The sequence below is a fragment of the Hevea brasiliensis genome, chromosome 17, assembly GCF_030052815.1.
Source record: "Hevea brasiliensis isolate MT/VB/25A 57/8 chromosome 17, ASM3005281v1, whole genome shotgun sequence".
In the NCBI taxonomy this organism is placed as follows: domain Eukaryota; kingdom Viridiplantae; phylum Streptophyta; class Magnoliopsida; order Malpighiales; family Euphorbiaceae; genus Hevea; species Hevea brasiliensis.
The window spans coordinates 22,841,726-22,867,237 of NC_079509.1; the positions used below are offsets into that span (position 1 = coordinate 22,841,726).

A 25,512-nucleotide genomic window follows, 5' to 3' on the forward strand; every position below is an offset into this window, starting at 1 on the left:
ATTCTAAACTTTTTATGTATTTAAATAGAGTTTTATATAATAATTAATTTCTAAAATTCCACAAAATTCACTTTATTCAATCTGATTTTGAATGATTAAAGCAATAAAATGATATATCATTATAAATTTGCAATTTAATTTATTTGACATTTTTTAATTTAAAAAATTATAATTCACAATTATTTTCATGGGCATTTTTTCAAGATATTTTCACAGAAAAAGCAATCGTAAAAGGAAACAAAGAGAAGAAGCCTAATATATATGATCTAAATCAAAATTATGCGCACATATTAATGTTTTGCTTTCCTTTTTCACTTAGAGAATGAATAAATGAATATCTCAATTAATTGTGTAAAATCATTCTCAAGGTCTTGTTAATTTAGTTGAAGATCCAATACAAAACGAATTCATTTGGATTTGATTCAAATCAGCATATGTTTTGTTACAAAATTAAATTGATAAATTTTATATTCAATTGAATTATTTGGAAGCGATTTGAAAAAATCTGCAATCCATAAATTATTCTGAATTTTGACTCGAAATTTTCTTTTTTGTATAGAAATCAAATAGGTAACTTAAATTCAAAGTAAATCTGCAATCCATAAATTCACTCATAATTCAAAATAACTATACTTGATAAAAATAATAAGAAAACCCGCTAAGTCCACACTTGTTAATTGCCGATAAACCAAATTTACAGCATACCTCTTCGAATTTGTATATCAATACGCCTCGGAAGAAACCCAGTACCTATACCATTGACTAAACCGGATCCAGGCTGCACAGATCCCACAGGGACGGCACCAAAGCCTGCTCCTGGTTGAAAAGGAAGAGGCTGCAAGTATTGTACTGTCAGCAGAAATAAAAACAATTTGAAATTAAACTAAAAGATGCTGAGATTGTGACCTGAACCATTAGAGGATTAGGACCAGATTGATTTATGAAAACTGCAGGACCCGCATTGACCACAGCGTCTGACTGCATAAGAATGATAGCAAAACATAAATCTCAGAAGGTCGCAGACAAGATGCCATAGATGACAAATTTGAAATAATCATACCGGTGCTTGACCTAGTCGAAGAGTCATTGTAGTCCGTCCAAGTTCAAGTAGAAATGCACCTAAATTATGAAGTTGAACTCCAGTCCTCCATGCACTGGACTGAGTGCTCGACCGTGATGCAGGATCAGTAACATTTGCTTGACTCTCTAGTTGCCTCGCAAGTTGCTGCCAATACGCAAAACGGTAAGGGGAGAGGGAGTAGACAGTGCATTTTAATTTTGAGAAGGAATAAATGAATAAAAAATGTCAGTACTTTTAATATCAAGATAACAAATTATATAAAGATAAAAAAAAAACCTAAATGAGTTGATGAACATGAAAACTATAACAAAATGCTAGACTCCTATGGCCTTCAGCGACAAAGCTTCAACAGTAAACATAATATACATTAGGCTGCCTAAAAATAAGGGAGATTAAAATAAAGAGAATGACAACATATTAAGTAGGTAAACCGGCACTAGAGAACCCACTTGTAAGCATTCTGCAACTTGTCCATTGATAAATTGTCTGCTAGACAGCATCACTTCAGCCAAGGATGCAGGTGTTGGAAGCGGTTCTTGTACAGTTCCTGATCTTGATGTGGAATCAGAGTCTCTTTGCTCAGTCCTCTGTATAGCCTCTCCTTGAGCAATATTTTCCCCCACTCTGCCTGTCATTATAATGTATCACAAACACATCAATGAATCAAGAAATCAGTATTATAGAAGCAACTAAATACATCGCATTTACAGAATTCAGAAATTGCATATAAAACTGACCGATAGCATTGAATTCACGCCTCATAAGACTCAGATATTGGGTCAAAGTTGTCAAAGAATCAGGAATTACCTACAATGACCAAGAATATTGCACAATATTTGAAACTCAAATAAGAAATACACGCCATAAGACACATTTCATATACGAAAGAAGTGAAATTGGAGGGAAAGTAGGCAGAGGGATCCCAAACTTACAAGGGGATTCAAAGACTCCAAAGATACTCCTGTTGGAAGGCCAAAAGCACTTTGTGATCTATCAGATTGAACCCTGCTGCCAGCTTGCTCAGGTAGCAGCCCAGCTGCATCTGGTGTACCACTAGCAGTTGGTGATCTATGCTGTCCACGCTGCTCCCACATCCAACCCAGCCAAAACATAAGCTCAAATATGTAAAGATATACTTATAGATGTAGTCAGTGTCAGACATTAAAAGACGGTCTTAATTTGGCAAAGGATGACACCTTTATAAGAAAAGAATGCCTCCAAATTTATCTATGATATATGATGAACCAGGAACATCTAAGCAATTTACAACAGGCAACTTCCTAAGACGTGTTAGGCATTTCATTCTGATTTTTTTTTAACATAATTATTTTCCGCCACGTTTGTGCCAAGCAAAAGGGGAGACAGAAAGCAGGTAAGCGAAAAATTTCCCTCCTATGTCATGGCTGAAATTAGAATTAGAAAAGATATCATACAACCGTCATTAGTTTCCATAGTTCAAATTGAGATTTACCCTTGCAGCATCAAGTCCTTCATTGCCACCTCCAATATTTTGAAATCCAAATGAACCAAGAACAGCAGAAACAATCTGCGCCAAAAAAAAAAAAAAAGGACAGATTATTATAAACAAAATTACAAAGCCTATGGAGATCAAACAACACTCTCCATTCAACAGCTGGTTATAGCTCACCCTACTGATTTCGAGAGGAACTCCATCACCTTGATCAGGCACACTAAAAGTTTCTATTACAACACTAGGGGCCACATGACCACGACTTGTACTTGAAGCAGGATCAGTTGCTGCAATATTGATAATTGTAGTTAAACCTTACTGGTTTTAGCCCAAAAACACACATCATCATGAATGATACAGTCAACACAATGTGTTGAAGATGAAAGCCATGTTTTGTAAGTCTGGAATGCTACCATCAAAGTGACACCATGACATTAGCATTAAGCAACATTATTAATTGACAATTTATAGCCTCCGATATAAGGCCATTTTTTTTTTCTTATGAATTAATTTCATCAGGAAGTGTTATAATGGTGTAAAAAAGGAAATAAAATTGAAAAATATTTTTATGCATTTATTGATTAAGGGTTTCTCATAAATTCTCTTTCTATTGATTTTCCTAGTAAAGCATAGCATAATTATTATTTAAGATATACAACCTTATTTCTAGCTAGAAGTAGCCATTATCTAGGAAGATGTTTGCTTCAATCAGTAACTAAAAATAGCAATTTAACGTCTCTTTCTCTCTCTCTCTCTCTCTGAAATACAAGCTTATTTCTAGCTAGGAGTGGCCATTTTCTAGGAAGATGTTTGCTTCAGTCAGTAACTACAAATATCAATTTAATCTCTCTCTCTCTCTCTCTCTCCCTCTCCAAGGATTCCTGTGTTACCAACCAAACCCACCAACCTTGCTTCATCGAGCTTGCGCCAAGCACAATGCCATCACCCAGCCTCACAAGCTCTACCAACTTTCGATACTGGAAACTTTCAAATCCGATTGTCCATAGCAAAACAGATTCGCGAAACACAGCCTTGTGAAACAATTCTCACGATGATGAACACAAACAACTATCTCTTCTAGAGACACCACCACTAGTCACTAGATAGCTGCAAATCCACCACCACAGGACCACTTAGCACTAGGAGACCTTTGCGAAGCAAGTCCGACCGCCTGAGCTTGATCCATTTGGGTTGAGTTTGACTCGAGACAACTCATGCCTTCTTTCCAAAAACATGATCCCAAGAGGCTTGCCGCACATCAATCGGCGTGTTCTGTTATAGGAAATCTCATCAGACTACCCATGCACCCTCAAATCTCGAGTCGGGTCCAATCCACCCAGGGACTCAGCGATCCCATGCTGACTTCCTTGCTCCTACTTCCACTAGATCAACCCTTCATTCCGCATTACCCTATTGGTTCTACATCAAGAAGGGTTTCACCAAATTACTCAGGCTTAATTGCAAAATTTTCTTCAAAAAGGGCACTGAGAATCATGCAGCTGATGCTACGTGGGAAGAGATCAGCATGTCACATTCTTGTTCAGTGAGTAAATTTGACAGCAGCAGTTGCTATTTGGGAGGATGAAACCTTATTTCCAGAATTAATCCGTTCTTGGGGAGGAGAAGGGACTAGAGGGAGGGGTATTATGACTATTGTCACATATCAAAGAAAAAAGGAATAAGAAGTTAGGGACATAGTTATGCCAGCTATGCTGCCAGTTAGCAGTAAGCGCAAAAAATTCAAAGTATATAAACGGCATTCAGATCTGAGAGAAATAATCAATGAAGAATATAACACATGTTCTCTCTACTCTCTTGTTCTACACTATTCTCCCTATTTCTTCCCTAATATTTTTTTTCCTGCCCTTTTCTACTATACACTATTCTTCTATTTCTGCTTTTTTCTTAATCAGTCCCAACAATTTAGTTCAATACTGAAATCATCTTCAAAATCCCTAATTTTATCAAACCTAACCTGTCACAAGCACACATGGGCAGATTAGTCCAAATCTGCCATGCATCAAGATGGATAAACTCCTTGGAATGATTGTTGCTTGCAAATATGACAGTGAAGGTGACCAATCTATACTCTCAAAGTACATATCCCCACTTTTTATGGGGATACTTTAGGTTTAGAGGGAGGGAGGTAGGCAGCAGGGAAGTGGGTGGGAGATTTCAGTTTCATTTGACATTTATCAACCACTCTGAGAAGATCAATCAGTAAATATGGCCAATGATCACCTTATATGCCAAAATGAAACCCATTAAAACCTGAACAAGCAACCATTTGAATAGTAAAAATCAATGAAGCAGATGTTACCAAATAAATGACAAATCAAACCTGAATGATTGGGCATGCCATCAGAAGATGGCAGAAGAGGTTGCCTGACTACCAGGTGCAAGGTATGCCCATCTTCAACATCTAAACCATGTTAAGTAAATACATCAAATCAACTGCTGAATAACATAAAACTGTGAGCACAATAACAGTAAATAGTATATGAAATCAGCTTGAGAAGGCAAAATAGAATTGTGCTGCAGATTAGTGTATATAACACACATTTAACCAATCCAAATTCTTACTCATTAAAGTATCTATTCTCTGGGAAAAGTAAAAGGTTTTGAAAGAGGTTTGATTCAAATCCTTTGCTCACAATTAAAGGTCAATATTAGCAATATCATGCCCCATACCCATGAATCATATCAGACAGGAATGATGCACACTACTCAATGTACTCCAAAAAGTAGTACTGCAGAGGTAAGCTTATGTGACCTACATTGATTGCTCAATCAGAAGTTTGAAAACAATAAAACAATCAAAATAAAAGACCACTTTAATTTTCCACTCAGCTTGCATTTGATTGTAGAAGTTATCCATTCCCTCCAGAAGCACGTTAAAACAACTGCCAGAACACCACAACAAATAGAAAACAAATTAAAATATTATGTCTGTTGACCATCCAATTCGTACTTTTTTTGCCTTCTTGTATTGAGGGAAAAAACTATAATAAAAAGTTATGGGTCAGCAAACCTTTTTGAGTTGCAGTACATAATTCATGATACTCAACTCAATTCAACTAAGCCTTTATCCCAAAAATTTGGGGTCGGCTATATGGATTCGCTTTCTCCACTCTAAACGATTTTGGGTTAAATCCTCAGAAATTTGTAATGCTTCTAGGTCATGTTGTACTACTCTCCTCCAAGTCAATTTAGGTCTACTCCTTTTTCTCTTTCTATCCTCTAACCTAATGTGCTCAACTTGTCTAACTGGAGTCTCCGTATGTCTACGTTTTACATGACCAAACCACCTCAATCTCCCTTCTCTCAACTTATCCTCAATTTGTACCACTCCTACTTTTTCTCTAATACTCTCATTACGGACTTTATCTAGTCTAGTATGGCCACTCATCCACCTTAACATTCTCATCTCTGCTTTCATGATCACAAAGATAAATTAAAACACCTTTTTGTTGGGGGAAAGGGGTTGGTAAAAGAATAAACAAGAGAAAAGAAAGTAAAGAATTATGAATAACAGAGCAAGGTACGTCCAAAACAATAGTAGAGAGAGAGAGAGAGAGATCAACACAAAAGCCCTCAAATTTCACTGGATGTCTGCAGGAGATACTTTGAGAAGAAGTTCATATTAAAGCAGGGGTAACTTTCTTTCTTCTCCTCATAGACAATGTACTCAGAATTTGTTCCCGAAAAATCCTTCACTTATTTATTTATTTATTTATTTTTTATTTTTTACAGCAAAAGACACCAAATCACTTCAAATCTAACAAAATCTTGCCTCCTTCATAGTCCATGACTCAAAACAAAATATCATATAATCTTTTAGGCTCTCAAGAGAAACCTATCGTCCTCAAAATACCATGCACCCCACAAGTAAAAAATAAAAAATTAAAATTAAAAAAAAAAATCTCCTAGATTAACTAGGAAAGAACAACGTAAACACAGATGGGAATAAAACTTATAACTCGCTTCTAAACACAACATAAACATCTGAAGATAGTGATTTACCAGGCCTCCCCTCCCAAAACAAGTAATTGGATTTTACCATATTGAGCACTAGTGACTACACAAAAGCCCCAACATCCAAAAGGTCTAAGGTTTCCAAGTGGTTAATGGAAAAGGATTTGTATTGGAAAATTGAGTAACATGAATATAGAAGAACTTGAAGGAAAATTTTTCGGAATCGTCTCAAGTCAAAAGTTTCAAATCAATTCTATTTTAAGTGAGAAGAGAAAAGAACATTTCACTCTCAAGCAAGATAATTTTCTAAAATGAGAATTTGAATGGAGTCCATGTGTTTTCTCAAAAGCATAAAGAGAACTATCTCCAATGTTGTGCTAGATTGACATAGAAAAAATAATGATATGCACACAAGATGAACTTCAAAGAACATGCGTAAGTATCATTAACTCTTGGATTGATATCCCACTTGCGATACTAAGGCTTAACTTCAAATCATCCCATGCCAAAGGGATTCAGACTATACAATGGAGCAATAAAGCAAAGAGAGTAAAGAGCCAAAGACAAACACTGGCCAACCAAAATTAAATGAGAATGATCCATCCAATTTTTCCAAGCATCTAACGTTTAAATGGTAGCACTTGATCCCAAAGTTTTTTTTTTTTAACAAAAAAAAAAAAACACTCGGATTGCTTCCCAATGGAACATCTAAATACAAAAGCAATTAATCGTGACCCACAAGAAAGACCAGCCTAGAAGTATCATCAGAACGTAGACTGATGGGTAAGAAACAACTTTTAAGACATTAATTCTAAAAGCAGACAGCTACCGAAAATCTGTAAATGTAAAACATTTCCCATCTAGCCTCATTATCAAACAATAAGGAAATGATTTCATCAGCAGATTAAAGGTGAAAAACAATAACTTCATCATACCCCACTCAAATACCCCAAACCATCTAAACAATCTTGAGCCTTGTCATTCATTAGACCCAGAAAATCAACAACAAAAAGGATCACCATTCTTCACTTCCTAAAAGATGCAAACTATAACTTATTCTTGACTATAACCAAAAGTTTAAGTTACAAAATGTTTTTCATTTTCTTCATTTCCCTGTTTTTGGGAGTCAAGATTTCAACCAAAGAACTATCCAACTTCACTTCATCCTTTCTAACAACCACAGCACAAGCATCAATTTCCCTCAGAAAAACTCTTTCAAACCCAAGTTCTAGCAATAAGACTCTTTATCCTTTTCAGTTCAGCTTTAGCATCTATCGCTGACAAGTCTTTCCACCATCAATTAAATAAATTTTTATTATAAGAGAGAAAATGGATGTAGTGCTTTCACGACAACTACAAATAATATTTTAAGTAACTCTTTTATTAAACTCAAACAGGGCTTTGAATAACAGAATAGGAAACATTTTCAGAATAAGAAAAAGTGTCATCGAATTAGACTGAATCTGCTGCCACTATAATGAAAAGTTTCAAACAATTAAAAAATGGCTTAAATCAACTAAGGTCCAAAAATTCAATTAAATATGCAATATATTTAGTCCTTTTCTCATAAATGGAGTGATAGTATTAAATCAAATAAATGTAAAAAAGGAAGCCCAACAGGCACCAGGGTTTCAAGAGGATAAAAAGCATTTTATTTTATAAGTGGGCTGATGGTTTAAAAAGAAAAAAGCATAAAAAGAAAAAAAATAGACAGTTGGATTTATAGAAGGAAGAAACAAATTAAACAATAGAGTTAATAAAGAAAAAATAAACATTAAACTTCAAAGAATCAAAAAGGTCTCCAATGGCCATGTTCCATAAACACCAGGATGCTCCTCGTCCTTTCTAAGCTTTAAAATGAAAAGAAAAAAAAATATCTGGAATACAGATGGTGCTGCCTCCCCTCATCCCCTCTCTCTTCCTCTTCCTCTTCCTACCCTTCTTCTTCTTTATCGTCCTCCTCTACGAAGGAAGATTATTAAATACACCCAGTGCAGTGCACCTTTACTAACATAAATATGGGATCCACCCATAGTTATTAAGGCACAAGGTGCAAGGCACAGGTGCAAGCCTGAGTAACAATAGGCACAAAAGACAAAAAAAAATTAGATAATTAATCCTATATAAACCAACTCATATTAATAACATAAATCATATAGGATGCTAGCACCAATGTTTTTGAAATCCAGATAAAAATAAAAGTAAAATCATATTCCTAAATTCATACTAAATAGCAATAATTCCTAAAACTAAAAGAACTACAAGAAAATACTCCTTATCACAAGAAATTTAGTTTTCTTCATCGTCACAAAAAGAATTGAGGTTGTATTTTTCAATCTAACTTTTTTTTTTCTTTTCCATAATTGCAAATTGCTTATAGTCAAATAAACAACATAATATCAATTCATACAAGCTAGATTAACGAGTAGCCTACTAGCATTTTCTTCAATAAAAGTTAGGCAAAAAGCAAGTGAAAACGTCCAAAAGAAAAAGAGCAAAAAAGCACCTAGACAAGAGATAGAAACAAAGGGGAATATAGAAAAAGAAGAAAGAAAAAAAATGGACGGGAAAAGAAAAAAAAAATCGAATAGGAGTGATAAAGACATAAAGTTGAATTAAATTTGGAAAAATAGGGATCTTATTCAGGAAAATTGAAAAAAGATAAGTCAACCTGTGACAACTATTTCATGGGAAATTTACAAATAGATATCAACTCATACCAAATAGATCATAGGAAGCCTAATGTAGGAAAGTCATCTCATAACAAGAAGATTTCAGGAATTAATAAATCTCACTGCAAAATTAAAGTATTTTAGCCTCTTTCCTTTCATGAGCTATAATCTTGTATACACACACACACACACACACACAAGATAACTGAGAATTCTGTCGAAAGTTTTGTGAAATGTTGTAGGGGCGCACACCTTGTGTCTTGATTGGACTGGGCCTCACCCGCCTTTCAAGGATTGAAGCAATAGGCCCTTGAGGCGTGTCGTGTGCCTTTAACAAATATGAATCCACCCCCGCAAGTTCAGGTAGTACTTGCAAGTATGCAAGTATAAGGTGCACCCAATTAGTTTATGCCATTTCAGTGTTACTAAATAAGATGTAACTGCTTAAACACATTTTATTCCCAAGATAGCACCATTTTTCTATGACATTCGAATCACTAGGGGTGTAACAAGAAAAATCGGATCAGTAGGCTAAAAATTGTTACATATCGTCCTATTCAATATTTATGGACAATGTTCAAAATATGATTTAATATGATAATAGGCAATCTCAAGTTCGCTAATTCATAAATGTTAGTTTGTCTTCCTTTTTCTCTTAACATAGGCGAACAAGTTTGAGTAGCAGGTAAAAAGGGAGAGGTAAAACAAAAAATGTTAGTTAAGATGATAAAATATGATTTAATATTACAGCTAATAAAATTTTGGATCTAAACAATACTACTGGAGGGGGACAAAGTCTGTATAACAAACCCCAATTACTTACAAGGCTTAGTTGAATCGAGTACATTTTATCATGGACACGCATGAATAACACGGGACACGTGTGTGTGTGTGTGTGTGTGTGTGTAGTTGGACATAACAATGATTTAGTTAGAGTTGATTTTTCAAATTAAATGCACCCATAGAGAGAGGGTAATATTGTTGTTGTCTATTATGTGGCTTGAGTCCAGTAACTCTTCTTTCTCAGTTAAGTGAATGAACCATAACTAGTTCGACATACTTAGATATGTTAGCTCAACACCACAGAGACTCAAGGAGGAAGAAGAAGAAGAAGAAGAAGAAGAATAAAGCGAAAGCCACATGCTATGATACATGCTATATACAGAATCATTTATAAAAACGATAAAGGATACGATATGCAGAGAGTAGTTGATCATCCTTTAAAACTTTTCCACGGCATATTAAACGTTGTTGTTCTGATAACACGCCTGTGACAGAAGCAATCTGTTCTTTCAAAGCAGGAACTGGCATCTGCAGGATATTCAAAACAAAGGAAAGAATGTGAAGAAATCTTAGCAAAATAAGTATTTATGCGCTTACCATTTATCATAAAGGCAAGATCATATGTGTTGTCTTATGTGTAACACAGAGAAATAAAACAGCATCTAATTATTCCATTTTCCGAGTCACTTACATGATATGTTCTTCAGTATTTTCTGCCAAGACATTCAGGTTAGGTCTTAGTTAATTAGGTTAATCCTTGCTCTGTTTTAAACTAAAAGCTTGAAGAAAAGAAGTTCAGATGGAAGGCAAAATGATGGTGAAGGTTGGAGAGAATTTCCACATGCCTAATCAATGATATTTGACAGGGTTTCCAATCTAACACTAGTTGGTTTTTGTAGGTTCTTTTGGGCTTGTGCTCCATGAGCTTTCATAAGAGTATCTTTCAAGATGTATAATGCATTCGTAATGATTTGAGGGAACTAATTGTTCTTATCATTTTGTTTTGCTGCTTGTTTTAAGCTTCATTTAAATCAGGAGGATACCTTACCATCCAACCAAAGTTGTAATCTCCTCTGTTTCTTAATCAACAGATTTTTTTTTTTTTCGTATCAAAAGAAGGGGAGGTTTTTTTTTTTTTTTTTTTTTTTTTGAGGGAGGGGGAGAGAGGATACAGCATTTGTAGCATAAAATTTCTTCCAAATTTCTGAAAAAAGTGTGGCTGAAGAGGGCATACATGTGATTGTCAGAATTCCCTATTCCCTCCCTCTAGGTAACTTTCTTTGTGAAGTTCAAATTATAATTATCCTCCTCTTCAATAGCTAGCAATGAAAACTAACTTCAGTTTGTGAAATAGCACAAAGTATTGACAAAAGCCAAAATATAGTGGGAACAAAAGCAATCACCTGTTTGTCCACTCTTAAAGTATATGTTTGAGAGTCCAAAGTTTTTATTTTTATTTCAATTGTCGTCTCTGAACCTTCAGCCTCACCTGCCCTAGGAATTTTCTGAGCACCATCATCTCCCATTATCTTTAAAACAACAAATACCTACACAAAAAAAATATAGAACAGGAAACTATTATTATTATTACTTCGTTGCTTCCTTTTTTTTTTTTTTTGGGTGGTTTGGGGAGGGGGGGGGGTGTGTGCAGAGAACAAAACTTTTAAACAGCCAATTCTATTTAACCTGTGTAATGTAAAGGCAGATTATAAGGGAAGTGGGAAAAAATGCATGCTAGAAGATGAAGAAAAATGAGAGATGTGAAAATCAGAAAATGGAAATTTACTTCCCTCTTATCACATATAACACCTATTTAAGAAGTTCAATAAAGTGTCACTTTCGACAAGACTATGGAAACTTACAGATCAACAAAAAATGCATCCACATATGTTGTCTCTTAAAAAAATCACTCACATGAGCAGCTCTTAACACACATGGCAGACAAACAAGAGACTGATTGAAGCTTAGGAAACTTACAAAAAGTAAGGCCCCATCTTGATTCAACAATTTATTTGACCACGTAAAGAAGTCACGTTTACATGTCTACAGACATCTCTTGTGTGCACGCTGTCAAGAATGCCCTTTATTGGTGTCTACATATACATACATACATACATACATATTATATATGGATACTTGCCTGTGGATTAAATATATCAAACCATTACAATGACAACACATTAAGGTTTGTACTTTGTCATGATATCATAAGTGCATTGAAACCAACTAAAGATGGTGACAATTCTTTATTGCAATCATAATATATTGTTTAAATACATATATCATAACACAAGTACGGAGAAAATTTGCCACAGATAGGAAAGTTCTAGCTGTTATTGAGGCATCGTTAAAAAATGCTATTAAAAAATGCACAAAATTTTGTATGGTGATATCCAGATAGCATATCATAACTATTATGGCTGGTACGGCCATTATACATATAAAAGGGCCTCTTGTGAGGTTCTTGCCAAAAGAAAAGCTTCCTGTATGTAGAAGCAAGCAAACCATAAATACCTCCAGAACCACTTTCCAGCCCTCATAACCCAAAATTCACTTCCAAAGTTCAATTTTCACAAGATTTTCACTAATCTTCAAGTGGGTAGAAGTATAACTACAGGAATTTTGCAGAATATGGTAAAATGTAATTCTTTTGGTGGTGACTACCAAATATCTATGTAACTCACGTATTTCTTTTCTAGAATTAGTTATTTTAGGTGTTGGAAGTGTTAATATGTAACATAAATTGGTTAAATTGTAATGAATTTATGAATTTGAGTAATTTTGCTTTTCTTTTTAATTTCAAAACAGCGATGGCTGCGACACTTGACGTTGTGACCATGTGCACATGATTAGAAAGAGAGTTCTAATGCAACAATAAGAAGGAAGAATAGGAGAGAGATCCAAGCCACTGACACCTGCTGCATTTAAAAAGGCCACACGAAAATATGAACCCAGAATTCACATCATATGGGACATCATTGAATACTTATTAAATATTCTTTCCATTATTTACTAACTCAGCCATAGTTTTAAATAACGGCTGCTACGTAATGTAACGGCCGTTACTTACAGGTTTCTCATGGGGCCATTACACCTTATCCCATTATTTAAAGACAGAAGATGAGTTGCATTGGTAACTGTTTTTATCACCGTTACCTAATGGTAATGGATATTATTTACCGTTAAATAACGGCAACGGCCATCACCTCAATATTCAGCTGACAAAAAACACATGCATGCAGTGTTTTCTTTAGTTTTTTTTTTTTTTTTTTTTTTTCATTTTCTATGTGCTCTAGCATTCTAGCTACTGTTTCTATCACATTTTCTCAAAATTTCACCTATACTTCCCCTTCTTTCTACAAATCTCTCCCTTATTCTTTTTCAAGATAAGATAACCACAAGTATTTCTATTCTCCACAACTACTTCTTGCAAAAAAATGAGTATTATTTGTTGTTTTTTGCATATTTATTGAAGAAAATTTTGTTGATGATAGGTTTATTGTTAGATTTATAGTATGAAGCATTGGTTTACTCGCTCTATAGGTTTATTTTTTTTTTTAATTTAAATTATATTTCAGAATTAATTTTAATAAAATACATTATTAATAACATCTAATTTGATGTATTTATGCTTATTATATAATTGTACATCTTAATTTTATTTGTATCTACCAATATCTGCTCATTTCATGAACTTTGCAAATTTTTCAAAATATTTGCAAATTTTTTAAAAAATTTGTGTGGCGCCAAGTCGTTACTGTTGTATTACAACAGTCATAGGCCTGTTTCCGTTCTAGATTATGATTATCCATGATTCTGCATGATAAAATCATCATTACTTGCCAATAAAACTGATGATTTACATTTTTTTCACTGGTTAGTAAACATTAATTAAAAGCAGGAATAAGTTTAATATAATCCCTATGGAAAACACGCTCTCTCCTTCCACGTGTCAACACACAAGGTTTCCCAGGCATATGACTTTGTCCAGTTTAATAAATGCAGATTGACTTGAAAAGAAAAAAAAAATAATGAAAAAACACCTCACAGAGTCAAAGTTGCAATATTCATGTTTATCCTCATCAGGAGAAGCAAAACGAGCTCCAGTAAAGACTCACCCACTTCACCCCAAATACATAAAAATTGCAGTTTGTTCAACACAGCAACAATGACATCAAATTCTAAATATGCAGAATGAACAAGTCATTGCTTTACTATAAAAATGTTTACATGTACTTGGAGCCTAGAATTCAGTTCCACGACAAACAAACAGTAATTTCCATATTTAACCCAGTAATTCTCATTTGAAAGCCCTAATTCTGCATGTAGGGCTATTAATAAACCAAACTGTTTGCGAGCTGCTCAAGACTCGACTCAATAAAAGCTCAGTTCGATTTGGTTTGTTTAGAAAATGAGCCGAGATCAAGCTCGATTTTTGGGCTCGTTTAATAAACGAGCTAAGCTAGAGTTTTGTAATATTCAGCTCTTTAAGGCTAGTGAGCCAGCTTGTTTGCATGCTCGCAAGAAGGCTCATTAAATAAGCTTGTGAACAGACTTGTTTGTAAAAATATTTATATTAGTTACTATATTTCATTATATTATAAATATTTATTATTTTATTTATGAATGAAACATAATATATTGTTTGACATTATGATATAATCAACATATAAAATATATTTATTAAATATAGTTATTTGTGATTTAAATTTAATTTTTTCTAAAAATTAAGTCATTTTTTTTATACGATGTAGTTTGAACTTCACAACTCTAAACCTAAACTCACTCTATAAATGAGTTAAGCTATTAGCGAACTGCTTGAGACTCGGTTCAGTGAAAAGCTCAGCTTGGCTAGGCCAGTTCGTTTTCTAAATGAGCCAAATTTGAGCCTATGAATATTTGGGTGGAGCTCCACACGAGCTAAGCTCAAGATAAAATAAAATTTTGACTAACCAAGCCTGAGCTCTTCATAATTCGGCTTGGCTCAGTTTGTTTACACCCTAATTGCATGGAAAAACAACATAAAATTGAAATTTGAAGCTCACAGGAAAACACAAACAAAACATTCAAACCTAAACGGTTGAACTACCAAAAGAAAAAGAAAATTTATCATCATTAACTATCCAAAAGCAAAAGCTTTAGCCGAAATTAATTTCATACAAGCAAAATTAACTGCCAAAACAAAATAAGCAGAAGACCCCAACATTTATTGAACCTTTAATCATGCTGCCAAAACACAATTCTCAATCTCACCCATTGCAGAAGTGTAAGCATTCAAATGGCCCCCAAAATACAGACACAAATGCATAGATAATGATTGCACTTGCCATAAATATCGCTCTAGGGCTTACAAAATCACAATTAAACAAGAAAAGCTCTTGTGACCTAGCCATTCATCAGAAACACAGAAAACCAAAATCAAGAAGTTCAAAATTTCGCAGCTAGAAAACCTAATCCACAAAATCATCAAACAATAAAAGAGAAGGCCAAAGAGAAAAATAAAGGGTGCAAAATACCTGAGATTAGGAAACAAGATAGCTTGGTGAGGAGATTGAGGAGACGGAGAAGAGGGAGAGATGTATGGACGAAGTGAAGTCGATGCAAGCGGAGAGAAATATACAAATTACTGCTCTCTCTCTCCCTCTCTCTCTATCTCTCTCTCTCTCACAGCTGATTGTAGGAGGAGGAGGGGATGTCAATAAGCTTCTTCTAATACGATTTTTTTTTTTTTTCCCCATCTCCAATGTAATTTTGGGAATTTTTTTAAATATTAAAAAATACAGGCCAATTTTTTAATTAAAAATACTTAATTTCCATTCATGAAATAAAATATTAAATCAATAATAATTAACAAAATTTTAAAATTAACTATTAAAAAAAAATCCAATTAATCATCTTCAAAAGTAAAACACTAATAAACTAAAAATTCAAGAATCAAAATTAAATACTTTAAATTTTAACTCTCTTTGTAAAAAAAATTAAATTATATAAAAGTATGAATAAAGGGTAGACTTATAAAAAAATAAAAAAATAACTCAATAAATATCAATTAATATTAATAATATAAATTAAAATTTTAATCATATTTTAAAATAATTACACTTATTTAAGAAATCATATTATAATCCTATTTGTAATTGCTTTATATGCGTGATTAAAATTTTAATTTATTAGGATTTTTTTTTGGTAAGATAGGTTTTTTTTTACAATATTTTTTTGAGTTTATGTATTATCTAAAATTATTTTGATATAATTAAGTTATAATTTATATCAATAATAGAAATAAAATACAAAGAGGACAAAAAAATAAAGCCAATATTATTGTAAAATAAGTGCAAATTTGGTAATCTATTCAATGCACATAGGTAATTTTACAAATAAAGAGATTTTACATTAACTAATTAAATTTATTTTTTTTTAATATTTTGAGGTGAAATTAATGATAAAAAAAAGAGAATATTATATAAAAATTAAAAATATATTTTAAATAGGATAACACATATTATATTTATCTAATAATTTACTTTTTTATTTATTTTATGCATAAATTAATCGTAAATTATAAGTAATCAATCCTGAAGATTTTTAATATATTTTACGTTATACAAACCTGTAATAAAAATTTAAATAACAATATTATGATAAAAATAAAATATTTATGAGTTAATTATAAATTATATAGACACGCATATAATGCAACCTAAGAAATTAATTTATAATATATATAAATGTGTGAATAAGGGATGAATTTTTGAACAAATAAATATATTTTTAATATATTTATAGAATTACTATTTATAAAATACTATTACTCTTTATAAAAAACTATTACTATTTAAATAAATAAAATTTAAAATCCTAAAATATTAGAATTTTAATATTATATTAAATTAAAATTCTTATTAATAAAAAAGTTTTCAAACTTTTTCTATCTATTTGAGTTCTTTTAAAACAAGTATTAACTTAATTAATTAATTAATATAAAATTTATTAGATATTTTAATTTATTTAAGATAGATATAATTTTTTAAAATTAATTATTAATGATAATTATAGTCTAAAAAGAATTAGAATTTGAGAATCCACTTCATAATGGTATATATAATATAACTTTAACTTATAATTCTATTTCACATAAAATTTATTTTACAACTGCATTTTTTGTGTAATATTAAATTCACAAATTTGTTAACAAAATTAAAATATAACCAAAATTTCTAATATTAAAAATTACACCGTCCTAATTTTTAATCATTATTTATATATAAAGTAGCCCAAATAAAAAATTATTTAATAATTTTATTGGTTAAAATAGAAAACAATTTTATATACACTTTTTTCTACATTTTTTAAATGTATTGCATACTTATAATATAATTATATTTATTTATAATTAAGATTATATAGATTAATTATGGACTATATAAAAATTAATATTAAATTTCATTTTTCTATCTTTTCTTCATAATTTTAATTATAAATGCATTAAATTACAATATAATTTTTAATTATATATATATATATAATCTTTAATTATATACATCCTACAATAGTTAAAATTTTTATAATTAAAAATAGTTAAAGTACATTAAATGACATTTTTTGTGTGAACAACTAACTTTAAAACTTAATAATAATTTAGGTATAAATTTAATGATAACAATAATATAAAATTATTTTAAAAATGAAAATTTAAACTGAAACCTAATTGAATCGAACTATAATTGCAGTACTGAGAATAGAACTAAATTAAAATTGAAATATCGAAAAATCAATCTAAAATCATATCAAAATTTTAATACGATTCTGATTCTTAGATAGTCTCTGAATTGAAATTAAAACTACATATTTTTATGACTTATGGTCACTTACAAATTCGAACTAGGCATGTTTATAATATATTTAAAATTCAAAATCACACTAAAATTAGTCATTTTAATTTCAAATTTAAATATCATGATGATCGGTTGAAATCAAATATTTTTATTTTTCTTTATAAATTAAAATTGAATTGTGTAATTTAAAATCAAATTGGGTTTTTTAAAATGAAAAATTAAAAATAATTTTCAAATGTTGAAAAATTAATTGAAATCAAAACTAAGAAATCTTATGATCTAATATCAAATCTTTAATTTCATATATGAAAACCGATGATTCTATATTGAAATCAGATTCATGACTACCCTAATTGAAATAAGGTTTTTTCCCCTTAAAATTATCACTTAAAATATTAAAAATAATGAAAGATTAAAATCATGATATTTTGATATATATATATATATATAATTATATTTTTATTATATAATTAATTTTAATATTTATGTAAATTTAAAATTCTTAATTTTAGAATTCAAAGAGAGATAAATAGATTAAAAAGTAATAAAATTATTAAAAAATACGAATGAGAAAATAAAATTATTGATGAATTAAAATATCTTTATTTACAAAAGATTAATAATTGTAAATTTAATTTTTAAAAATTATTTATAAATAAGATATCTTAATACTCTTAATTTTTTATTTAATTTTTTTATTTATTGAACAATTAATTTAAGTAGTTATTATTTCTAAGTAGTTTTTATAATTTATTGATATATAGAGTCTTATTAGATTGTTTTTCTTCTTAAAAAGTTTATCTCCATAAAATTCAATTGAAAAATTTTAATATAAAATAACATTTTAATTCAATTATAAATATAATTCTATTTATGAATAATTATAATTATGTTGAGTTGAATTTCTTCAACCAACGAAGTTAATCTTTTAAATTTATATAGATTAATATTCATTTTATTTTTATTGTTTATAAATTAACAAATAGAGAATTTTATATTATAAATTAAAATTTATAATTGGTTTACTTATCTTTATTAACGATTTAAGATAATATAAGTCACATTGTTTCACTTATCTTTGCTTGTCTTTGAAGCTATTTTGGTATAAAAAAGTTATAAATTTGAGTTAATCCTATAAAAATAAAAGCATTTGTTATTTTATAAACTACTATATTTTTAAAAATTATGTTATAATTAATATAATTATTAACATATAATATTAATATAATTGTTAAATACCATAAAATAAAAAAAATACTATTTAATTAATATTTTAAAATACAAATATGTAAAGTAGGGGGGGACAAAAGCTTCGTTGTGAAGGGGGTCATAATTTAGTGGTATTTTTTCTAAAATGTGTGAATAGCATGTAATAAAGCTATTCTTATTAAAACATGAACAGTCTTATTAGTTTGTCACTTAAATTAATACATAACACATTAAAATACAGAGATAAAAATATTTATAATTCAAAATAATTTTATTTCTGATAAATTCTTGGCATCTGAGAACATAGCATTAAAAACTTTTTAGCAATTTACCTCTATTATCATGTGTAACATATTAAAAAAGAACAAATTGTTGTTTTAAGTCACGAAAATCATTTATAAATGAATATACAATAATTTTTTTAGCAATTTTTTAAATATATATAGTAGCAAGTAATTAAGAGGGAATTCATTTTCAATTTTGTTAATAAACCAATAATGATATTTTTTTTATTATATAATAATAATAATAAGAATAATAATGATAATAATAATAAATCATGATATTTAATAATTGGATCAAGAAATGGGTTAAATCAAGTAAAATAAATGCCTTAACAAGTAAGCAATTTGATTCAATAAAAAAGTACATAGATTTTAAAGCATGTATATTTTATTTTATTTTTCTTGTTGTTTCTTATTGTCTTTTTTCTTTTCTTTTTATATATTTGTTTTTAATATTTTTTATTTGCAGAGTATTGTAAATAGATATTATTATTATTATTATTATTATTATTATTATTATTATTATTATTATTATTATTATAGTCAATGTATTATAGTTACAGTATATTTGATTTAAAAAAATATTGTGGGAGCCAAGTGTAATATATTTCAGTATTAGACTAGCTTTTATGTATATATAATATAATGTTTATTTATTATTAGGTTGATTATATCTATGATATTTTTTTTATTTTTTTATACTTTTTTAATCAATTTATTGATAATTATCAATAAATAAACTTTACTTTATAAAAATTAAATTATAATAAAATTTTAAAATTTTTACGAAGAAATTTTTGAGGTTACACATACTTCTTAAATAATAATAATAATAATAATAATAATAATAATAATAATAAAGCATTGTGAGGATCTTCGTTGCAATGTATTAACAAGAACAAAAAGTATATTAATGTTTTATAAGTCATTAATTTATAATGATTAATTAAAAAATTAAGCAATTTCATCTTTAATAGCAAAGAAATATATATAACTAAAAATTCTAATCCTAATGCCTTTTCATTCTAATATAGTTTTTTATATATTATTTATTTATAAATTTTATAATTATCAGTAAATTTCAAATGTGTATGGGAAGTTGAATTAAATAGGGATTATAAATAATTAAATTTATTGAAAATATTTATAATTCAAATTTTAAAATATAGAAAATTTTAAAATATAAATAATAAATAACTAAATAATTACTAAGTAATATTATAATTATACTAAGGATATTTTTATCTATTTAAAAGTTCTCCCCCTCATTCGTATATTATATATATTATAATATAAAAAATTATAGATTATTTATCATTACCACAAGAATGTATATTTTAATAAAATTATGATAAATGCACTATTTAATTCTAAATAAATTAATATACATGAAAATTTAAATTAATAAGATGAACATATTTAAAAAAATATTTTGCGATTTTACTATAAATATGGAAATATTTTTTTATTAATAATAGATGTGGAAAAAAATTAAAAAAAAATATGAAAACATTTCAAATGTATTATATTGCACTAATTAAATTATAATATTAATTATTATAAAATTTAACATTTTAATATAAGTATTTAAATTAATATTTTATTTATATATATATAAATAAAATAATTATGTATTATGAATTATTTGATGCATGTGCAACGAATGCCCTTCAAATGCTAATTACATTTAAGAGAAACCTAGTCATATTTAAGAGAAAAATTTATATGTGGGATCGTCATACAAAAATTAAATTAGAAACTGATGTGAAGCTTTTAAATATAATATATGGTACACTTAACAATTTCAAAAGTCATGACTCACAAGTTCATTGACAATTAAAATATTAAAATTGTTTTTTGAATGTGTTAAATTATCTAATACTCGTTATTTAGATAAATAGAATTTTTGAAAAATTAAGATTAGATTTTTTTTACTTAATTTATATTAATGTTTTATAATATTTCACTTATCATAATAAAGTTTAGGTCATTGTTTTTTTGAACCTATCAGAAAATTACTTGGTTAATGTGTGAATTGGCTTCAAAATAGTCTTAACTATAGTAAAAAGAAATAAAATATAACTTATTTATAAAGTTTATTTTTTTTATGAAACATTTTTTTTAAATAATTTTTGCATTTTGGCATTGGAACCCGCAAAAATTTTCAATGGAAAATAATTTCTGATCAAAACGAAGACTCATATATTTTTAAGTACAATGATTTTTTTAATTGTTTTTTAAGTTTTGACATACTTATTAAAATATAAAAATATTTATAAATGCATGATATATATATATATATATATATATATATATATATATATATATATATACACACTTACTTATTAGTTGAGTAAATATCACATATGGTTACTTAACTTTTTGAGTATTTTATAAAAATTATCGAACTTTAATTTTTTTCATAAGACTAATTGAATTTTAATTTGATTTCACAAAATTCATTGATTCGGAAATTAAAAGTTTCTATATTAACCTGCTGACCTGTCAACTATTTTACAAATAAAATTATCTTATTTTATTACTTTTTTATAAAAAGAAAAAAGAAAATATGATGCACAAAACACATTCAACTACCCCTCTTGCCGTCAAACTCTTCCCCTTCCTTCGTTTCTTCTTCATCAGCAACTACTTGATATAGCCTACAACCAAAAGAGCCGAACTAAGTGAGCTCAAAATATTGAGGACTGAACATTAAATTCATTTCAGGGCCCAAAGCAAAGTAGCAAGCAATCTTTGTCAAAGAACGGACTCTGATGAAGCAACACATTAGAAATCGAAATAATCGAAGATCATACCAGAGATCATGACTGAGATTAAGCACACTAAATCAGTGCGCATAACGACATCCACAAATAAGGAAATGGCGTAGATTTTGGGCGAAATTATAGGTAATTACCGTTAATCCCTATTTAAATAGCCTTCAATACATGGTGTAAGGTACGTTCTAAAAACTGAATAGAGCAATATACTATTTACAATCTTTTCGATAAAATCCATTATTAACTTAAGCGTAAGTGGCTGCCAGACAGCCACTGAACCTTACTTCTTTTCTTGTTTTCAGATCACTAAAGGGTCAGTCAATAGATACCAACCGAGTAGCTAAAAATCTGCATCAACATCACTACTAATTAGGTAATTTTCGGTAATAGTAACTTTTATGAAATTAATTAAAGTTTAAAAAATTTTATGAAAGAAATAAAATTTTAGTAATTTTAATGAAAATACTCATAAAATTGAGTGATCATGTGTAATAATTACTCCTCGTTAATTTATCAATTGCTAAAATCAGTGACAGTCACTAGCAATTAGTGGTGGCCATTATAATTTACTATTTTTTATATATTTTTTCATATTCAACGATAAAATTGTAATCATAAAAAAATAATGAAGAGTAAAGTTTTTTAATTTAATTATTTTATAATATTACAAATTAAAAAATTAATATTTTTAGTTGCTATAAACAGTATGAAGTATTTTTTTATTTCTCGATATAAGAGAGCCTCTCTCATATAGAGAAGAGGCTGATACAAACAAACAAACAAACACCATGATTACAAAAGTGAAAGCATAATTCAAACTTTAAAAAGTAAAGCGAGAATAAAGCACACCGACACTCTTAAAGATACTAAGTGGAAAATAAAGCAGCATGTAGTGGGACCAAAAGCATCTCTTATGGGGAAGTGGACAGATTGTTATTTTTGAAGTCTGAGTCATTAGAGTTAAAATCTCTATAAAGAGATTGGTACCATGTACCATGTTCTTCTGGTGATAATGGAGGGACCACACTGGCAAGTGCTTCACGTTCTTCTGTATCCATTGGGTCTTGGAAATCTTGCCAAATTGGATTATTCCAATTGATGGGACCATCTGGAGTGGAGTGAACTGGTCCTAGGGCAGTGCATGTGACTTGGGAATCCAAAGAAGGATTATAATTATTAATTTCGCACAAGTGAAGACCAAGTTATCTTCTGAGAGGTCCCAAGCGGTTTTTATCAATAATGGTGCCATTGTATATTCTCCATTCATAATGAGAATTTTGAGACCAAAGAAGTCCATCAGGTTGTCTGAAGAAAGGTCTGTGCATGATGAAGATGGTCCGAATATCATGTTATTGGGCCATGGGCCTATCTTCTATTCCATGGACATTTATTAACCTTCTCAGACTGTAGTTCCATACTGAGATGGGCTTAAACCATTCAAGAAACCTATATAACAGGGATCTTGTTCCAATATTCTGGACTAACTGAAAAAGAGCAAGTAATGGGAATAAATTATAGTGGAGTACAAAATCGTCATACACCATAAGAACCATAGTTCTTCTAGGATTAGATCTGTATCCGGATGGAGGATGAAACAGGTGAGAAATGGGTAGTCAGGATGGAAATGTGAGACTGGTGGGACAATCTGTCTAAGGGTATTCATAGCACTTTGGAAATGAAATAGGTGGTTTCAGGCATAGCTTTGAATTTATGTGATTGACATAGAAAGTGAGCATCCTGGTGGGAAACTGTCTGGAGGAGAGATCAGGAAACTGGGAGTGTTTGAGGAGTTTGCCATAGCAATTATGGGAAAAGAAAATGTTGAGCCAATGAGATATGTAGGAGATGGTCTAATAAGAGATTTGGGATGAGATTGTGTTTTCTTTTGATATGCTAGACTGTAAATTTATGCTTGAAAAACCAGTCCTTCAGCTTTAAAAGTTGTGGTTCTGGAAGAGTCTTGTTTTTTAATTCTAGAATGCGTGGGAAAGAGGAGCTATCCATCAGGACTGTGAAGTGATGGCCAATTAGATGTAACTCAAATTTCTTTATGCCATTTTTGACAGCAAGAATCTCTTTATAGATTGAATGATAATGTTGTTCAGCAGTTTTGAATTCTCCACTAGCATGTCCACATATGTTCTTTTCACCATCGAGTTGTTCTTTAAGAACAGCACCCCAGTGGGTGTCACTTGCATCTGTCTGTAGAATCCTGTGACCAGTACTAGGAATCTTGAGAGGTGGCAGATTTTGGGCTTCTTTCTTTAAAGCTTATACTACAGCAGTCTGAGCTGGTCCCCAAGGTGGAGCTTTTCTTTTTAACATTTTGGACAGCTGGCTTGTATGAACAGCAATATGGGGGATGAATTTCCTGATGTAATTAACAATTCCAAGGAACTGTTGAAGCTGTTTACTGTTCAAATCTTTATCTGAAAATTTCAATAATTCTATTGTAATATGTGGGCCAGGTTGATATCTTCCTTGTTTAAATTGCATTTCGAGGAAGTCTATGTCTGTGCGGGCCAGATAACTCTTCTTTTCTGAGAGCATAATGCCATGAGTTTGGACTACAGATTGAAACTGGGCCAAAAAATGTTTATGGGCCTAGACATCCTTAGAGAACAAAAGAATGTCATCAATATAAATCAAGGTGCTATGGAGGATTGGTTCAAAGATTTTGACCATAGCTTTTTGGAATAGTGAGGGGGTCATCTTTAATCTAAATGACATTACAATCCATTGGTATTAGGCCGTCTAATGAAAATGATTGAAAGGCATGTAGTCGATAACTAGCCATTTTCTACCTCTAAGTTTCTCATACTTTTTCTCTACATAAAATGCTTGGCAAGCCCATGGAGAGCTTGTGGGCTCAATAAGGCCTTGTTGGAGAAGTTGTCGGCATTCTTCTTGTGCAAGAGCTAAATCAGGAGGAGTAATGCCAGGGTGTGAGGCTTTAGTGGGATTGGCATCTTCATTCAATTTGAAAGGAAGATGAATATAGAATTCAGGATTTTTCCATAGGGGGTGTGGATGTAAGAATTCATCATGAGAGTCAGCACAGAGTCAGAGGAGTGACTCTTTTTGGTCTTGAAATTTGGGAGGAGCTTCTGCCAAGGAAAAGAGTTTTGGGACTGTAGTGAAAGGCTTGAAATGTCTCTTGAACTTTAGTCCATTAGGCATAATCCTTAAGTGTTTTGCCTACTGATAGATATCAAATCCAATAAGGATGTCTTTATCTGGAAGGTCTGACCTAATGACCTTGGTCCAGATAGTATAATAAGGAAAGAATTGTATTCCAATGGGCTTTTTAGAAATAAGGCTTGTTCGGAATACTTTTCCATCAGTTGCTTTGAAATACTCTGAATGTGGAGTCCAATCTTCTGGAGGCAAGATAGTTGGGTTCATCATACTCCTATGGGCTC

At 30.3% G+C, this 25,512-nt stretch overlaps 1 protein-coding gene across 1 annotated transcript; it reads right to left on the bottom strand.

Annotated features, from left to right (window-relative positions):
• Positions 1–581: 581 nt before the first annotated feature.
• On the bottom strand, positions 582–15,692 carry LOC131175268 (ubiquitin-like domain-containing protein CIP73). Its single transcript, XM_058138981.1, has 14 exons — positions 15,499–15,692; positions 11,960–12,075; positions 11,386–11,529; positions 10,393–10,510; positions 4,894–4,974; positions 2,730–2,839; positions 2,553–2,627; positions 2,014–2,163; positions 1,819–1,888; positions 1,531–1,709; positions 1,061–1,225; positions 907–978; positions 706–835; positions 582–592 (listed from the first exon to the last, which is right to left on the bottom strand). Exons 3-14 carry the CDS (start codon positions 11,506–11,508, stop codon positions 582–584), a joined length of 1,284 nt encoding a protein of 427 aa, XP_057994964.1. The 5' UTR covers positions 11,509–11,529; positions 11,960–12,075; positions 15,499–15,692.
• Positions 15,693–25,512: the final 9,820 nt, after the last annotated feature.

What these genes read in the sequence shown, in the direction of transcription:
- LOC131175268 (XM_058138981.1), bottom strand. Translation starts at nt 11,508, where the DNA reads ATGGGAGATGATGGTGCTCAGAAAATTCCTAGGGCAGGTGAGGCTGAA. An exon ending in TGGAGTCTTTGAATCCCCTT is followed by an intron (nt 1,889 to 2,013) that starts GTAAGTTTGGGA and finishes TGGTCATTGTAG; the next exon opens with GTAATTCCTGATTCTTTGAC. An exon ending in CTAATCCTCTAATGGTTCAG is followed by an intron (nt 836 to 906) that starts GTCACAATCTCA and finishes CAATACTTGCAG; the next exon opens with CCTCTTCCTTTTCAACCAGG.